General features: G+C 36.8%; 1 protein-coding gene across 1 annotated transcript in view; it reads left to right on the top strand.

The window, feature by feature from the left end:
* Positions 1-20157, top strand: part of USH2A (usherin) — a 761558-nt gene that overhangs the window by 247130 nt on the left and 494271 nt on the right. Inside the window, exon 21 of the mRNA XM_087424358.1 lies at positions 12880-13110. Coding sequence (XP_087280484.1) covers positions 12880-13110 — 231 coding nt within the window. The remainder of the gene's footprint in view (positions 1-12879; positions 13111-20157) is intronic.

Raw genomic sequence — 20157 nt, 5'->3', positions numbered from 1 at the left:
TATTTTTGTATACTATATTATTAGAGGGTTTCTGAATATGGATAACAGAGGAAGGCTCCCTATCTCCTTTTGGAAAAATGACACAATTTGAGACTAGAGAACAAATATTAAAAGAGTAATCAGTCTTATGGGCTAGAGAAAGTGAAAAGAGAAACAACACAAGCTGAAGATTGGTCTGGGGTATAGTGGAAGATAGAGGGCTCCCAACCATGTGACTGAGTAGAACTGAAATCACAGCTTCTCAGGGTTTTAAAACATGTAGAAGTCATCTAGTGTGACTATCTAGCCAACAATAATATATTCTTGGTAACATTCCCCCCAAGTGTTTGCCAACCTGTGTTTGGTATCTTTAGTGGTGGGGGAACTACTACCTCTCAAGCAAATCTATACCATGCTTAGAGACCTCTTGTAAAAGGTGATTTCTTATATTGATCCAAAATAGCTCCCTGTGGCTTCTATTCAACATTCTCATCTACTCCCTTGGGGGCCATCCTCAGTCTAATTCATCTTCCTCATGACATCACTTCCAATAACATTTTCAGTAACAATACCTCCACCCAAGTCTTCTCTCCTTCAGGCTGCTTACCACAGCACCTCCCACCTGTACCACACACCGTAGATCCTAGCATTGTTTGTACAGACAACTCTCCTCTGGATGACATCTGGTCTGTCTTTTCATAGACACAAACTAAAGGAACTGAAGGGAGACATGTCTGTCCCCAGAGACTAGACGATTCCTGGAGATGAAAAGAGAAAAGCAGGAAAAATGTCTATGAAACAGAATCCCCCCTGCTCAATGCACCAATGATAACATCTGTGCTGATATCATCCTCATTGGTTACAGCAACAAGTTTCTGTGGCATGGAAGACAGTGCACCTGGGTGCTCTGTGCAGCTCTCATTTTAGTTAATGATGAAGAGACTTAAGGCCACTTCTGTCCACTGGAAGACTAGTGAAGTAAAACTAATCTAAGTCCTCTGATTTCTCTCTGTGCCTCTTTACCCTTGAAAAATAGAACTTGGAAACTTCTTATATTCTCCGAAATCCATGAGATGTGCAAGTTAATTGATTTTTAAAAATAAAAGCTTATTCAGATATTTAGGGGAAAAAATGATAAGCCAAAATGCCAGGGCTTGAATTTGGGCTCTGCCATCTACTAGCTGTGTGACTTTGAGTAAATTATGTTACTTCTGTGCCTTCATTTTCCAATTTATAGATAAGAATAACCTATTTTATAGAGTTCTTATGAGGTTTAAGAAGAGTTAACATATGTTAATTATTTAAAGCAGTGCCCAGCATAGAGTAAATCTTCAATAAAAATTATTTTTTCGTGATTGTCATAATTATTGTATAATGCTTTTATCAGTCACAATGTAAATGTTATAGAATTTCTAATGTTATCAAAATCAGGAAGTTTATTTTATAACTGTGGTTCCATAACATTTTTATAATATAACTCTACAATAGAGAGCCCTAAAACTAAGGATTATAATGCAAAAATAAACTGTAGGAGGGCTAAAATCTAAAAGCATGAGGTTTCAGTTTTGTAAGGAGTATGTCATTCAGAATTATGATATGCATTTCAAAGTTTTTCTCAAAAACTTCAAATTTGGTATTTGCAATATAGAGTTAATAATGCGCCATAACCATATCATTACCATATTTTGTTGTGAATGCTCAATTCAGTATCTATTAAGGGTTTACTATTGAAAGCACTGTGACGGATTCAAAGATAATGCATTCAAAGATGCCTTAATGGTGTCTGCATTACGGGCATTGACATATAAAAGGTGGGATTAACATTATGGGGACATGAAGGAAGGATAAAAGAAAGTTGTAGAAACATAGAACATGGGGTAGATAACTTTGATTTGGGAGATTGGGAAGTTAGATTAAATGGCATTTGAGATGGACTATACAGGATTGGTAAAGGTTTTTGCAGGTATTTACTGAACATATACCATGCTAGTCACTCATTGTTTTAGTACTGTGATTGTTCCAGGTACTGATGTGTTGAAGCTGGGGTTTGTGAAGATTTCTCTGGCAGTGGAGTATAGAATAGATTAGAAGACAGGGTGTAAATAGAGTCTGGTAGATTTTTCTAAGAGGCAATGAGGGAGTAAATCAGACAAATAAATGCAAAGATTGAAAGAAGGGAATGGAGTGGGATCAAGGAAGAGACATCCACAGGTTAAGAAGAGGGAATAATTGAAGATGACAGTAAATATTGTAGACCATGGTGATGCCATTAAATACAGTGGGAAAGATGAAGAAAGACCATATGGGAGAAATAAACCCAAGAATTTAAGTCAGATCATTTGATAGAAACACATCCATGGCAATTATAACCAGCCAGCAGCAGAAAATGCAAATTTGGAGCTTAAGAATGATGCAGATTTTGTAATAATCTGCATATAGATGGGAGCTAAAACTATGGATGATAATGAATTAACGAAGGTAGAGAAAATACAAAATAAAGTTCACATCTCAGTTAATGCCTATATTTGAGGAGAAAGAGGAAAGGAAGAGAGAAATGGTCAGAGTTAGAAAAAGAACCTAGAGAGAGCAGTATCACAAAAGTCAAGGAAAGAGAGAATTCTAGAAGGAAAATGTTGTCTATAGCATCACATCCTATCGGGAAAGTAAGAGAAATGTGAACAACAGGGAAAGTGGGGTATCAGTGACCCTCCGGGAAACACTCTAATTAGCATGGTTGGAGCAGAAGGTGGAATGTAAAGAATTGAGTAGTTCCAGGAGAAGATGTGATGGTAAATTTAAAATGTGTGGTTCTTTGTTCTTTGCCAAAATTTTCCATTTACTCAATTTCCATTTTAAAAAATTACATTAACTTTTTTGTTCTCGTGTGAAATCCTTTCTTTTCTGAAGGAAAAGTTATTTTAGTGTTCTTCTGGGCAAATGTTTATTTCTTAATCCCTTAATACATTTTGCCAGAACTCTCTGATTCTTCATCTGCCAGGCAGAGAATAAAGTCACTTGCAGGACAAAAGTATGGGAAAACAATTTTTGCTTACTGTTTGATTTATTTTAAAATACACTATTTTCAGGGGTGTTCAGATCACTGAGAGTGAACTTTTTTTTTTTTGGTGAGGAAGATTAGCCCTGAGCTAACAACCGTTGGCAATCTTCCTCTTTTTTTGCTTGAAGAAAAAGCAAACATCTGTGCCAGTGTTCCTCTATTGGAGGATAGAGGTAACATCTGTGCCAATCTTCCTCTATTTTGTATGTGGAATGCCTCCACAGCATGCTGACGAGTGGACCATGTCTGCACCTGGGATCCAAACCCGTGAACCTGGGCTGGCAAAGCGGAGCACACGGAACTTTAACCACTTGACCACAGGGTGGGCCCCTGAACTTATTTGTTTGTATTGGAATGCCAGGAAAAGCCCAGCAGTTACAGATCCAACATTCTTCTTGCTACCTTTATTTTCAGCAGATGAATAAGTGTTTTTCTAAAATTTTCTTAAGATTAAACATTTGGATTTAACTCATAGATGTTAAGTCACAGAAATAAACAATGAGAAGGCCAATCCTTTTGAGTGGTCAACAGGTTTGGCATAGAATAGGAATAAAAGTTGACCTGCAGATTTGTGATTCTTCCTGCTGATTCTTCTAGTAAGAAAATTGGGATTTGGAGGGTGTATATTACTGCGACGAATTCTAACGGATTTGTGGGAAATTAAACTCTTAAGTCTAAATGTAGTTTGTATGAGTTCATTATCAGAGATCAAAAGAAGCCAGTGACCATTCAAAAACTTTTGAAAAAGAGCACCAAAAATTAGAAGTAGTATTCAGCCTTTTCGAAGCACTGAATCATGAAAACGTTTCCTCCTTAAATCTCTGTCACAGAAATCAAAAAGATACTCGTAAAGATCTATCTGTTTCATTAAAAAGCTCGAGAATTGTAATTTGCTCTCTTTTGTTTTAAATATTTTTTCAGTTAGAGACATGATTAGAATTGGTGCATTTCATCCAGAATATTGCATTGTCACCCTTTAGTTTTGGAGCCCACGACAAAGATTTCAGGGAGGTATTCTCCCAGCATTAGCTGCCTCTCTCTCCATTGCAAAATCTTCAAGCAGTGTCATTGGTGGCATTGGAGTTGCTCCTGGGTATATGTAATGAACTGATGGACTGGAGCCTCTTAGAGTTCTTGTTATACTTTTCCTTAAGATTACCCTTTTAATTGAGGAAATTTGTGTGTTTCTACCCTTCGCAAATTAAGTACAATTTAAAACTTTCTTAAGAGAAATTCCTTTTGGGGATCCATTCCTGGAGGAACAATGTGATATTTCCTTTCCCTGTCATAAACTGATCTCTGCCCTACAAGCTTAGAAGTGCCCATCTCCCATTAAGCAAGTAATTAGTGGTGCATTCAGTTTCTTTTTCTGAATCCAAAATAAAATGTATAAGCTGTTTGCTGCTCAGTTGAAAACACACATTGTTTTGCATGGAGGTACATAAGTCTTTTCATTGTGAATAGGACCCAGAGTGATTAAACAAGCATTCTTAATATGTTAATTTATAATTTTAATTATAACAATCTTGTATATATAGTCATTAGTGAATACTAATATAAATATTTTTCTATCTTTTTATTCATAATGCATAAACCAATCATCCAGTTACTTGTCTGAGGTTGCCTGTTTTTGTTCCATAACACAATCTTTGTTCTTAGTTATGAATGCATTTTGTTCGTTCCTGCCTTGAATAATCCCTCATTAAGCTAGTCACTTTCTGCTCCATGCTAAAAAGGAAAAATTATCATGCAAATGTGGCATGCCATATTAAAAAGCACATTACCAAACACTTTTGTTGCTGTCCTTCAATTAGCTTCCCTTCTTTGAATTTAATTCCATTTGTTGTTCAACTACCGACTTGATGTATGGACTCATGAATCGAGGCTACTGCCAAGAAAGTGGGGGAAAAAAATCAAAGACTGTTCGAAGAGCCGCAGAGGCGAGCTGAAATGAATTTGCTTCACCTTTGACAAGAACACTTGAACAGCACTGGAATCCTCTGATGATTCAACTTGGCTAATTATCCAATTATTTATTTCAAGAATAAAGGCCCTGTTTTACAGTTAGAGAAGTATAAAGCAATCTGAGAAATTTGGTAATGACAGATGACTTAAGTAACTTCTAAGATAAACATTATCTGTGCAAACTTGTCTCACCGTTTTCAGGCAACAGTTCTTGGGTCTTAGCATCAGTGCAATCCTGAATACACTGAAGGGTTTTTTTGTTTGTTTTGCTCTTTCAACAACAGAAATTATTTCACGCTTTTAACCAACATGTCAAATTTCTGTGGCTCTTAAGCCATGTTGCAGTTGTATTTCTCTTGATTAAAAGCTTTTGGTTCAAAGCAATACTTTTTAATTGCCTAATGATATAAGTCAGTTCTTAGGAAAGAACCGCACATTTAGGAGTTCATTTGCAATATAACTGAAAAATTCATTGCATGGCAGTAAAACAATTTACTGTTAATTACGAGGAGAAGAATTTGCTGTAGCATGCTCACAGATTGCCATGAATCATACAGCACTCCTAGAGATTTATAACAGATGTGTAAGTGGGATGAATTAGCAGGGTTTAATAACAGAGACACAAATCATGCAGACTTCAAGGAGCTTTAATTGATATACTAGAATGTGACGGGCATGAATCACTCAGCCATTCAACAGCACTGTAACATATGGTGAGCACAATATGCTGCATCTTAAATCGGTTGGTGAGTCGTTGGTCGTCCCATATGGTGGAAGCAATATATTTTTCATGATTAAAAAAAAATACATCCATTTTTTAAAGAAATATGATTGCAAAGCATGTTTGTTATTGAACCGTCACCTGAATGCCAAACTGCTTTATTTTTATGATTTTTTTTTAACATGGCATCTTCCCAAAATAAATAGCGGCTACTGCTTGTAATACCAGATCACTGGAGGCGGTATCAGAACAAAATTGGTGCTGTTGGCACACTTGATCCACAGCAAAGTTTATGGAGGAGTGCAGCTAATGATGGCTGATATTGTCAGGGAAATCCTTCAGACCCCAGCAAAGCAAACAAAAATGAAAGGAATGATGTCACTTTCAGAGAATTTCAGGAATGCCCAGGTTTGCAAATAGAATAAAATGAGTTGAATGGGAGACCATTGCTTAGCACGGTAGAAAAGTAGCTGTGATCATACTATGACCCCTAATGTAACAATTGGATGCAACATTTTATACTAACCTCTTACTTAAATGTTCAGTCCTGGAACATTCTAAAAGAAATCCTGGCAGACCATCACATAGATGGTAGTACCAATTCCGTGTCATTCTTGAAGAATTATTGCAGTGTGTGAAAACAGGTATCCTGGTGCAGGCCAGTGACTGGTAGCATGCAAAAATCTTTTTACTGAAACTGGAATCTGGCAGCTTTCGGCAATGCTTTTGCAACATTAGTAAATCCGACAGACTTGAAAAAGGAATATTGCAGCCTTAGAACTGTGGCTGCCAGAATTTAATGTCAACAATTAAAATTTATTTTGATCCTTACCTACTGTTTATTACTGTTTGTATACACAACAGACCTTACTAATACAGAGATGCACTATTAGGTGGAATTACCATCTGTTCAGAGGGAAATGCTGGCATCTGTCTTAGATGCTAAAACTAAAATGATATTATTTCTAACAAAGCAAAATTAACTGCTTTTTACTCACCAACTTTAATTTTGAATGTGTGGATGCAACCGAGGAAAAGACTTGTTGATAAAATATGTAATGACCTCCGTCACCAGGTCTGCATTTAGATTTGTGACTTTAGTGGGGCCTCTATTGGCCTTTTTGGCATGCAAAATCACACTTTTTAAAACACTGTTTCAGCTTTATAATGTATTTACTATAGTAAGGCATTAAAATAATCCAATTAAAGTATGTAAAAATTGCCTGAATCAGAGAGACTATAGTATGCAAAATATTTTGATAGGTGTGCCCTAAATGAGTACAAGGAAAGAAATTAAATAGATAAAAATTCATCTCAACAAAGTTACCATAGGTCCCACAGTTAATACCTTTAGGAAAATATAAGCTGTATCTTCTTTGTTAGACTATTTTTAATTTTCTCTTACATTGACATATATAGAAGATTTATACTCAGCCCCCCCGCCCTTGTTTTTAAGCCTAAGTTATCCTATTAAAAAAGGTCTCTAGCTTTTTGAAGTTAAGAGAATTTGGATTATCAAGGACAATGGTAGTTTCCATACTGATGTTGGATCTGTGATGCTGCTTTCTGAGAAGCCAGACTTCAATTCTATATATCACAAAATAATAAATTGTGTCACACCAGCGTTTAATGCATGTACACAGTGCATTAACTGTAACTGTAGTACATTTATTTGTGCTAGAGGAGACTTGAAAATGATTAAAAAATCAATACTTTGCTGTCAGAGAAGCAAGTGTTACGATGCATTTAAGTAGTTAATTGCATAAGCCCCATAAAATCTTCAAGTTTGGGTAGCAAGGATGCCATAATTACAGTCCAAGCAACTACCTTTTATTAATAGTGGACTTTAGAGAATGGTGCTTGCTGTTATCATTACTGCTGGATGTGCAGTTCAGAAGTCATGGATCCTCTTCTCTCTTCACATGTGGGATGCTGGGTATGTGCCTATTATTGATGATCACCAAAATGAGAGCTGGTTAAGGTAGTGTTTATTCACCAAGGTGGTGGTTCCTGTTAAATTTTCTCAAAGCAGTGCTTTCTGGCCTTTCATTACGTCATAGAACACATTGAAAAGTCATAGCATTTATATGCCATACTGGGGTAAAGAAACAAGGGGAAAAGGTAGCTGGCTTCCTGGAGGGCTGAGGGGATCTGTATGTCCAGCCTCCCTTCATAGGGATGCTCATTTACTAATTGAGAAGCACTACTTGAAAATAGTCATTCACAGAATTTTGAAACTTGAAGAGATCCTAAACATAATCAAGTCTAGTGTGCTCTTCAACAAATGAGGTACTGAAGAGCAGAGAGACCAAATAATGGATTAGCCAATGTTCTTTAACCAGGGGCCTGAAGACCCAGTCTAGAATCTAAGTTTTCTCCTTTCCAGATCAGTTCTACTATACATATTCTCTCTTGAAGGAGACTATAAACAAGGAAGGAAATGACAAAATAGATTTTGTTCTTTTTTCCCAGTCTGAGAATAGATAGTCAACAAGGCAGCATTAAGTGATCTCTGAGGGAGGGGAGAATCTTTTTCTCTTCTGGGCACTGGTTGGAGAGCAGTTGGCATAGGCCAGTTGCTAACTGGGAAACAGGGCTTCATGACTTGGGTTTCTGGTTTGAGTCCTGGTCTTAGCGCCCTTTCTCACGTATTTTGGCCTAGCAGTGTTTGCTAAGTCGCATTTCTTGTGACGGTTCTGCATCTCCGAGAGCAAGTCAAAATCGTTTTCTATTGACAAGGCGCATGAGGATGTCTTATGTTAGTCTGCTCCCCACACATCCCTGAAAGGTGGGAAGACTGTTCATTCCCGAGTTCCTATCTTCATAATAGAAGGTTGGTGATGTCTTAAGAAATTGACACAGCCGTGCAGTCTTCATAGACAACAAAGTCTTCCTCGAAAACAAATAAAGAGATTAGATTTTAAAGACTTGTCATCTACAAGTGCTTCTGCTCATTTAGTCTTCAGTTTTTTTCCTCTGATGCTCAAACTCCACACTACATAAATTTTGCAAGCGTAAATTTATGCATTATGATATTCTATTAATCAGATTATAAAGTAATAAATGCTACATAAAGATGAACATATATTATCAGAGCATTTTACAAAAGAATACTTATAAATAGAAGAGCTAGACTAGAAACTGGATTACAGTGCTATTGCAAAAAGTACAAAGACATTGTAATTTTATTCCAAGTGGAAACAGACTTTGTATGTTGTTATTCTTGGCAATGATGGATATTGAAGATTCACTTTATACTTTACACTTATAAGAGGATTTTCTAAGTAAATACAGGTGGATTTTGAATGTGGATGAATTGTATCCTTTTACAGTATGTAATTTGAAAGATGTGTTATTGGCTAGTAATAATAGTGCCTTGTATTTGTATAGAAATTTGTTTTGTAAAACCTACAGCAACTACGTATATTGTTTCTAAAAGCAGTTATTGTCAAGTTTTCCGCTGAAAATTTCTCCTCATGTTGTAGATGGGAAAACTGAGTCAAACATAAATTTTAGGTGATTTTTCTAAAATCATGCAGAATTGGAAATTACAAAGTGAAATATAATCTCTAAAAGTCTGCAGAGTCCTTTCCACTGTTCTATGTTGTCTCTTAATTTACTGTTTTATGCTTAACAAATTTATGCCTATAATCCCTTCACTTTGATAATATGACAATCTTTTATTCCCCGTATCTCTCAGTGATTCTGTGTTTGTATGAGTGTGTTTAATAGTTCAGGAGCGTCTATTTTTCTTCTCATCATTCTACTTGTGTGTATGTGTGTGTGGCCAGTCTAGTTTAATTGATTGAAAATTCTCCTCTGGTCTTAGAGGAACTCTGAAGATAATGACTCAGTAGGGTGCTCACCCGTTCAAATGGGCTGGGTTGACTCCTCCAAGTGAAATTACAACATACCAGCTGGAAGGTTATTTAGTTTTTTTAAAGCAAGAGAATAAGAAAATATACTCCACTTCGACTCATTCTCTGGAGCTGAGTTCCTAAGAATAGTCTAATTGCTTGGTGAAATAATTCCCCTGTGAACCTAGAAGTACTCTACTACTTGTTAGAGTTTAAATAATCAACATTAATTTTAGTGGGTTCTCAATGCAAGAGTGCCCTTATTGATTATAATCATTTTGCCAAATTAAAAAAAAAAATGTGTGTGCTCTCACTTTTAGGAGATATTAAAACAAAACAAAACAAAAAATCTCCACCAAGTTGCTGGAATGCCTTTTGTTTGTTTTGCTTGACTCTGAATTTATATCCCTGATTAAAAAGTGATTTTGCACTATGCTATCAATGGGAAAATGCTTCTGAATACTATAGTGATACAAACCCTTCATCATTATCCCCTTCCAGTGAAATAAAAGTGGATCAAATGTCAAACAAACAAGATCTTGAGGAAGAGGCTGCTTTTAAACAAGAATGAAACTCCTCAGTTTAAGAAGTACAGATAGTTTATTCATAATTTCTCTAAATATTTACTTAAAATGGAAATCCTATTCTCAATACACCAAATATGTATAATTTGTTATTCTCTAGATCTTTGCACTCCAATATAGTACATATATATGGCTATTTTAATTTAAAATAAAATTAAATGAAATTTAAAATTCCATTCCTTCGTCTCGCTAGCCACACTTCAAATGCTCAATAGTTTTATGTGGCTAGTAGCTACCACATTAGAGAGTATAGACCTGGAACATTTCCATAATTAGAAAAAGTACTATTGGATATCACTGGAATAGATGATACTTTTCAAACTGAAAAGTTCAGGTCCTTGTGTCTCAGAATACTAGGGAATCTTAAGTGGAATACAGAAAACATAACAGAAGAGCTCAAAATTCCTCTTTTGTGCACCTAAGTAGCAAATTTTAGACAATAAAAAATGATATAATTGATCCTCCATTGCTTCCCTGAGCCCAGGACTCAAAAATATTTGGCAGTCCTTCTTCTCCAGTCAAGCTTATAGCCAATAATGACCTGTTGAAATTTTAATATAAAGATGGAACTCCAAACTCTGAAAACAAGCTTAGTGGGAGAAGAAATTTCTGGATGACTTAGCTTTTTTTTTTGTTTAATTTTTTGTTTATAGCAGTAACATTGGTTTACACTATTGTATAAATTTCAGGTGTACATCATTATACTTCTGTTTCTGCGTGGATTACATTATGTTCTCATGTTCACCACCCAAATACTAATTACAGTCCATCACCACACACCATGTGCCTTTTTATTTTGTTTTGGGTTATTTTGAAGACAGATCATTGCTTGTAGAATGAAATCTTTGAAAACCTACCATTTAGCTAATTTTGGGCAAGGACTGCTAAAGGAAATCATGCATAAAATTTATAGATTCATACATGTATAAAAATAAAAATATCACGTGATACTTTTGTGGCAGAAGATGAACAGAATTGTTAATTATATTTCTAAGTTGATGAACTTTTTGCTCTGTGTCCTCTTTTCTTTCCTAAAAGTTAAAATAGAATCACAATTGGTTGTTTCTCTTTGGAAAGCTGGCTAAGCCTTCTAGAAAGTGATAAATAGTCATTGTTCTATGCTATTTTAAGGTGAATTTCCTTTCATGGTTTAAGAAGGTCAATTCTTATATTCACATCATTTTCATTTATGTTTATTGAAACAGGCAAAGACTTGTGTCTGCGTAAGGCTGTGTTAACACAGGTGTAAATTAAGTGCCCAGGCCCTTCGTTTGGGCCCTTAATAAATAGGCTTGGTCATTATGACATTTATTTCTTTCTTCACTTTCACCTCTCAAATCCAGCTGACACATTTAGCGTGGATATGAATGTCAGCCTACAAGCTCAACTGTTTAAGAAAAAAAAAATCAAAACAAGATTCATTTTTAATAACTCAGTTATTATTCTGATCCCCATTCTGGTAGGTTGTAGGGAAAAATCTCAAATCTGTTAGTCCTGGGGTTTCCCAAGGGCCTCCAAAGAGTTGCCAGGGTCCCAGGACCTCAAAGCATGCCAAGGTCCCAGTGTGTGCTTGGGCTCTGGGCACTCACTACCCCAAAGTTCAGGCCCTGCTGGTGGTGTGGTCACTTCAGGGCCAGGAGGCTGCCCAGAGTCTGCCATGCCTGGACCAGAGTTTGTAACCCCCGAGCTCACAGGCTTGTTCCTGAATGTGGATGCTTTGTTTGGCCTTCAGAATGGTTTTTGCTATTTATTTGTTTTAATTTAAGCCAGTTACTAAGCTTTAAAAATCAGAAAATTATAGGGGTTGGCCCCGTGGCGTAGTGGTTAAGTGCGGCTCGCCCTGCTTCCGTGACCCAGGTTCGCAGGTTCACATCCTGGGAGCGGACCTACACCACTCGTCAGCCATGCTGTGGCAGTGACCCACATACAAAATAGAGGAAGGTTGGCACAGATGTTAGCTCAGGGTGAATCTTCCTCACCAAAAAAAACAGAAAATTACATATAAAATGACTTCTTTTTTTTAAAAAAAAAAAAAGTAAAAGATTTGGCAACTGTAGGTCATCAATCCTTCATCATCCATTGGCTCGCACAAATTAGGGACCATTCACCCCCACCCAGTTCTTCTCAGACCCCACACTGCCTCTTGTCTTCCTAGCTAGCCCATTTCAATCATTTTCTTCACCTGCCTGGCCTCTGTGAATTGCAATCCTGAGCTGATGCCACATTAAGACAAGGGGCTCTGCTCTTTGTGATCAGTAGTCACTGGCTGAAGATTTCACAAGAAATCTTGTAGCTCCTAGGTGAGGTAGCTCCCACTCCAGCAAAGGGAATTCTCCAGAACAAGGAGCAGCTGTGAGCCAATAGAAACCAATAGGCACAGAATCTAGAGCGTTGAGTTACCTGCTTGGTAAAGAGAATCTGAGTGGGGCACCAACAGACTATAATATATAGTATCTGTTACTTAGCAAGAAAAACTTTTGTTTACTCATAAACGTTTTGTGTTAAGTATTTGTTAGTCATTTAAATTTTGTTTAGTCACATTTAATATAAACTCTATCTTGTGTTTTTAGTTCCTAGAACCAAATAAATACTTGAGACCACAATTGATTTGATTTTTCTGTGATATACACAGGTGCATGTGTTCATATGTGGAATATCTGAGTCTAGAGATAGAAACCAAATTCTTGAATGTAATGAGTGTTTTCTAATATTTAGCACCAGCCCAACTGAGGCCTCCTCTGGTTGAGGGGATCAACAGCACAACCATCCGTCTTACATGGCTTGAACCTGAAGAACTGAATGGACCTTTTCCTATATACCAGCTGGAAAGGAGGGAGTCATCTCTACCAGCTCCAAGGGCCACAATGGTGAAAGGAGTTCGTTTCATAGGAAATGGATATTATAAATTCCCCAGCTCCACTCACCCAGTCAATACAGACTTTACCGGTAAGCGTGTTTGACATCACTATATTTAAAAGGCATGAAGCCCCCAGGTGTGTTCTATTATTTTGATATCTCCTTACAATGAATTTTTACTATGCCTATTTATAGAAATACTAATTCAGCCCTTTCATAACTTTAGCCTGATTGTGTCAACATGCCCATCTTTTTAGTATTCTGGAAAAAAAAGTGGAGGAAAGAAAAGAAAAAAGTAGATGTGGAAAAGCAGCCTGATTGGATCAAAATATGTGCTAGAAATGACTCTCAGACACTATTTCCCAGAATGTGTTCCTCAGAATATTTCACTTGCTCTGTGAAAAAAAGAGTTCTGTGGGCAAATCAGTTTGAGAAATTCTCCATGCTATTTGAGATTCTCAATACACATCAGGTTAATACAGCCTCTAAAAAGAATTATAAGAAAGCTATTTAACTTTGTTAAGCTAAGTATTCCTAATGCTTAGTTGACGTAAACGTTTATTTTTTGGGTTTTTTTTTTTTTTTTGGTGAGGAAGATTAGCCAATCTTCCTTTTTTGGTTGCCAATCTTCATTTTTTTGCTTGAGAAAGATGGTCCCTGAGCTAACATCCATGCCAATCTTCCTCCACTTTGTATGTGGGACGCTGCCACAGCATGACTTGATGAGCAGTGTGTAAGTCTGCGCCCAGGATCAGAACCTGCAAACCCCGGGCTGCTGAAGCTGAGTATGCAAGCTTAACCACTATGCCACCAGGCTGGCACCATTTTTTGTTTTTGTTTTTAGTGTAACAATTATTAATATTCCATGTTCTGTGGAGAGGATTATGGGAAAAACTTATTTTGGGAAAAGCATACCTTCTATGGGCCAGGACTAAAGTGAGGCACTTGCTTCCAGCACAAATTTAAAGGCATCAAAAAACTCAGGAATCATCAAAAATAACATTTTAATACAATATTTTAAAAAATGGAAATCATTACCAAAAAATCCCCAATAAAGTATCAAAATTTTAAATAAAGACAGGATCTGACCCTCACTTCAGTGATCTTGCCTCGTTTGCCTCCCCTAACTCCTGGTCTCACTGGTTCTACAATATTCTGAAGTCCTGATACCTCTGTGAATTACAGGTTTTAAAAGCACTATTTAGGTATAGATATAGAAAACTGTAACTATTTATGGTATATACTTCATTTTAGCAATTTTTTTTAAATTTACAAAGTTTAAGACATATATTATTCTGTAAACTCACAACAATATTAATTTAATCCATGAGGAAGTCTTTTTGGAGCAAATAGCTAGTCTTTAAAATGTTGCGTATGTTGAGGACATTGAACTGGAATTCGAGCTATAAAATGTAGCTCAAATATCATTGTTTAATTTGTAACCTAAAATAGTAAATAGTTTGCTTTTAAGTGAGGCTGGCTGCTGATATACATTTGTAATGAATTGTGATTATGTTCTAGCTGAGATGTATGGAGATTAACACATGCTTAACTCCTGGCCTAGTACATCAAAGTCCTCATGGAGTATTAGAAATTCAGCCACGGAGCTCTCCTAAAATGCTCAACTTCTGCTCAATAATTGTAAGAAAGGGAAGAAAAGAAAAGAAAAAGTAGGTATCTAGAAAAGATCCAAAAGATAAAAAATAAAAGACTTTCTCAAGCGGAAATAGCAACTGCTTTCCTGGTCCAGCATTTGGCTTGTGATATGTTTCTTCGAGGAAACAGCATTCGTTTCGATTCATCTGGGTAGAGCTGCTGCAAGAGTGTCAGCTCGGATTTGCTGGCTAGCCAGCCGACAGATTTTTGATGGGATCACCTACTGTTGTTGCAGTGAAAGATAGAGTGGCCCGTCCACCGTTAATAAATTTAGTCGTCTGTGCTGTCTCCCTAGCCGGCCTTATACTCTGAGGTGCAAGGCCAGGGGCAGATGTAGTATCTGGGAAGTTTTCCAAATTCCTCTTTAAAAAAGTTAGGCCGTAAACACGGGCCTCACAAAGCAGGATCCTTCTGTCTATAACAAAGCCTCCAGCTGCCCAGAAAATGTGTTTGGGGTACACATCATTTGAAGGACAAGGCAGGGAGATCACAATTTTGGCTTGAACTACTCTCTGGAGCTTTGGTGATTCCTGGAGAAGAAGTTCTACTGCATTCAGGCACGTTCTGGGGCATTACTGGCTCTTTTTATTAGTCAGCTCTGCCTTACTTTTAAGGCTCTCTTAACTTTATTTTTTTGCTGAGGAAGATTTGCCCTGAGCTAATGTCTGTACCAATCTTCCTCTATTTTGCCTGTGGGTTGCTGCCACATCACGGCAGCCAATGAGTGGTGTAGGTCCATGCCCAGGAAGCAAACCTGGGCCTCCAAAACAGAGCACACCAAACTCAACCACTAGGCCACAGGGCCAGCCCACCTCTCGTAACTTTTAAAGTTACCAGGTCTACATCAAGTGATTGGTTTGATCCTTTGGCTCAATTCTCAGGTTTGGTTGAATAATTTTATTGAACTGGGCCATGGTTTGCTAAATTGATCCAATTAATAAGTAAGTACAAGTTTACAAAACCAACTCAGTAACTCGCCTTAAACTTGTATCTTCCTAAGTAAAGAGGCATGTGTGTAATTAGCATCCTACATTTGTTGTACTTGTATATTCTCTCATTCAATCCTCTACAACCCCGTGAGGTAGGTATTTTTGCCCTCATAGTACACGAGGAAATGAGGCTCCAATAAGTGGCTTCCCCAAGGTACCACAGCTACTGAATTCCAGGGTTGAAATGTGAATGGAGGCTTTTGGTTCAAAAGCTGGTACTTTGCCATGGAGGGGGAGGAGCATATGTGGACAGTTCTTTGTGGAATAAGAAGTATCTTAAAGTAATAAATGAGGATGGGAGGTGAAATCCTTGTCACCCAAATGTTCTTTACCCAACACTGCAAAACTTTTTGGATTTGCCTTTTAGTTGTTAGCTTTTCAGGTAACAAACAGTAAATAGTGTTGGTGTTATTTGTTTTTTGCTTTCCCAAACACATCTGGGGATCAGTTTTTTTTTTTCCATAGCAATTAATTCCAGAGTGTCACTAGAAGCTAGATGTTTAATATTTGAAATTATTATTATTATTATTATTATTATTATTTTGCGGAGGAAGTTTCTCCCTGAGCTAACATCTGTGCCAATCTTCCTCTATTGTGTATGTGGGTCGCTGCTACAACATGGCTGCTGACAAGTAGGTCGTGCCCTGGAACTGAACCCGGGCCACCGAAGTGGAGTGCGCCGAACTTAACCACTAGGCTACAGGGCCGGCCCCAAGAATGAAATTATTTTAAATGGGCTGAAGTGCCGTGGGTCCAACAGTGCTTTCAACTCACATTCCTCCATATTTCATGTAGTTTTTATATGCTGAGGCAAATTTCATGAGCAAATCCTGGAAATCTCTAAAACGATGAATTATATTTAAGAAGTGAATGATTATAAGAAGAACTAAGATGTCTTTTATTTTGAATTATTCATTTCAAAATCTCACACTCTAACTAAACTGATTCCTGAAATATGAATGGAGATATCAAATAACACTCAAAAACAAATATGCAGGGATGTGTATTATTATACATATTTTATATATGAAAAAAGTCTGATTCACCCATCAATGACAAGATTTGTAAATACATTCATAGCATGTTCCATGGTCATGAGCAATATGTTAAAAGTCTTGCCATAAACTATTGTATTACTGCAGTTCAGGAAAGGAATCTCTTCTATAACTCACCTCTTTTCCATATTTGCTTTAAATATTTTTATCTCATATGATATAATGAAAACAATTCAAACATAAATATATGTCTTAACATGTTGCTTAATGTTGTAAATTATTAACCTTAGTATTGTAAATGAACTCTGTCAAAATCTCCCTTCGAGCTGAAAAATTAACCAGATGAATTTTTTTTAAGACCTATTTTTGGTCTCTTTTCTTACATGATACAAGTGTTCTTTCAAAAATCTAATATCCAGGAAGGGTATATTATCAGTCGTTTACACCCGAGTATAAATTTAAGACCATGTATTAACTATTCCACTTCTATATGATTGAGAGTGAGGGCTTTGGGAGTAGACTAACTGAGAAGTTTCAGCACCAGGCCCTATTATGTACTAGCAAAACGTAATTAGACAAACTACTTAATCATTTTTGTGCCTCTGTTCCCTTTTCTTCAAAATTGGCACAATAATACTGCTTACAATATTGATATTGACCAGATAGGTAAGGATTAAAGGAGAAAGGAGATAGCCCACCTAATGAACTGTGCACGGTGTCTGCCAGGCAGATTACTTAACAGTCATTAAACATTAGCTATTAGTATAACTCATTTAACAAATATTTATTAAGTGCCTACTATGAGACAGGCACTTTTCTGAGTCTTCTGCAATTTGTAAAATCAACATTCTATCAATTCATCTGCTGTTAAACATACAAGATGTTTACCTACATGTTATATCTGGGGTTTGAGTAATATGTAATTTGTGTATTAAAATGTGATATTTACTTTCATTATTGAAAATAGTTAAATTAATCTACCTAGTATTGACATATGGGATAAACTACTTTTCTGTGGATCTAATCATTCTTGTCCATTAAATTGAGGGTTGTACTAGATGACAAATGCCTTAACTTCTAAAATGCCGAATCAATGAATATAGAATATTTAAGTAGGCTCAAAAATTCAAAATAGAGGTTATTACCAAGGCATCTGTGAGTTCAAAAACATCTAGATTTTTAAATAAATTGTTCAGTTATGATTCTTTCAAATAATATTACATTGATAATTTAAGAGTAACACAAATTTCCTCTTTTTCTCTACTCATCTGAAGCATTTATGGGGATAAGTTAATTTATGGGGATAATTTAGGTGATATAGGGAGAATTACCCAATATAAAATGGAATTCAATACTTGGGTTATATCAGAGAGTGTAAAGAAGTAGCAAATATGGGGCTGGCCCTGTGGCCTAGTGGTTAAGTTCCACGTGCTGTGCTTTAGCGGCCTAGGTTCGGTTTCCGGGCAAGGAGCTACACCACTCGTCGGTGGCCATGCTGTGGCGGCGACCCACATACAAAACAGAGGAAGATTGGCACAGGTGTTAGCTCAGGGCAAATCTTCCTTAAGCAAAAAAAGAGGAAGATTGGCAGCAGATGTTAGCTCAGGGTGAATTTTCCTTCAAACCTTCCAACCTTCCAACAAAAGAAGCAGCAAATTCAATGTAATTTCATGATGTTGTAACCAGAAATCACATAAACATTCATGGTGAAATATTCCCCTGGTTACATGGGGTTAACAGTACTTGCTAAAACAGAAATAGCAAATAGAACATTCCCTCCCTTCTGCAACTGGAAGGGGATATCATTGTCTCTTCAGAGAAAAAAAATGCTCATTTTTCTCAGGATTGCAGAGTAAATCCACTTGATTTACACAAAGAATTTAGTCCTTTCCATGTAATGCTAGTAATCCAAACGGAACCTGGGAAAAACAGCAAACTAAAACACTGCTCATATTGGCATTCCAAAGGTGACCCTCTCTCTCCTTGTCACTTTTTTTCTTATTAGTGAAAACAGGTCCATGATCATTTGGGGGAAGATTTGAGTATTGCAGTATCCAGATGCCAATCACACCAGCCTTTTAAACTGCCTTTACTGGTGACCCTGCCTAGAAATCAGGAACTGCCTTTGGGGAGATCTTTGTAGCAAACCACTGGGGAAATGAGCACACATGTGCACCTGGATGTAATTCCCTTTTATTTGTCTTCACGAGAAATGTGATTACTGATGTTCAGTATCTTGCAGATGAAAACTCTGTACACTTTCTTCATAATAATGCTGTTCAAGGACACTAAATGATTGTCATACATTTTGTCTCTTAGTATTTGCCTTCCCCAAAAATGGCTAAACTAAAATACTTTAGGATCCAGAAACACGATTAATTACCAACCTATGGAAAGAGGACTGCAACCCCGAAAATCAATATACTTTAAAAGCACGTATTTTATATTTTTTACTGTATGCTATTTATGCTTTATTATTATTATTTATTATTTTTAGTGAACTGGGACATTTAAGCACTTCATTAAAGGAAAGCTGATTATAAGCAGTTATAGTTAGGGTGCAAGTAGGGCGAACTTCTTCAGATAGACTAATTAGTAAAAGCATATTAATTCTGACCTTCAACACCCTTGGTGTCTCAGTATTTGTTTTCCTCTGAGTGGGAGCAAGTAATTTTGCCAGAAAGAGCTTTAAAAAAAAACAAAAACAAACCCTAAATAAAACACTGAGTCCTTTCAAGGCAGATTTAAACCACAAATTTTATTTAAACTTTGATGTTAGATTTCGGCCACGGTTGTTGAAAAACAAATATATGAATCTACTATATGGCCTAGTAGTTTAACTAACAGGCAGTAATGATTTAGAAAATTAAAGGTAAGAATGAGGACATAACTTGGGAGCAAAGTAATGAAGTGTCTCTTGGGCAATGATGAGGACAGAATTGTGACAGAGTCAGAAGAGATGTGACTGCCTGGTTGAGTTCATCTTTATGCACTGAAAAGGATAAGGATCCAAATGCATATCTTCTTAGAATAACAGAAGTCAAACCAACCCTGGGTAACAAGGGATATTACAAAGTATATGTGAAGATTGTTTAGATTTTACTACCTTTAGGAGAGACGTACAAGTAATTTCTTAGGAGATGCTTTCAGGTGACATCAATGGATGGGAGAGGGACCATATTATTCCCCATTCACCGAATCCATATAAAGGCCAATTTATTTTGCCGTTTTTTTTGGTGAAGAAGATTGGCCCTGAGCTAACATCTGTGCTAATCGTCTTCTATTTTATATGTGGGACACCTGCCACAGCATGGCTTGATGAGTGGGGTGTAGGTCTGTGCCTGGGATCCAAATCCGCAAACCCCGGGCCACCAAAGTATAGCACGTGAACTTAACCGCTACGCCACTGGGCCGGCCCCTATTTTTCCTTTTTATTTATTTTTTTGTTTGTTTGTTTGTTTTTGTTTTTGTGAGGAAGATCAGCCCTGAACTAACAT

The sequence above is a fragment of the Ceratotherium simum genome, chromosome 36 (genome assembly GCF_057802395.1).
Source record: "Ceratotherium simum simum isolate JZ-2026a chromosome 36, ASM5780239v1, whole genome shotgun sequence".
NCBI classification, from domain to species: Eukaryota; Metazoa; Chordata; class Mammalia; order Perissodactyla; family Rhinocerotidae; genus Ceratotherium; species Ceratotherium simum.
Note: the sequence above shows the minus strand (reverse complement) of the source record. Positions and strands in the feature narration are given on the sequence as shown.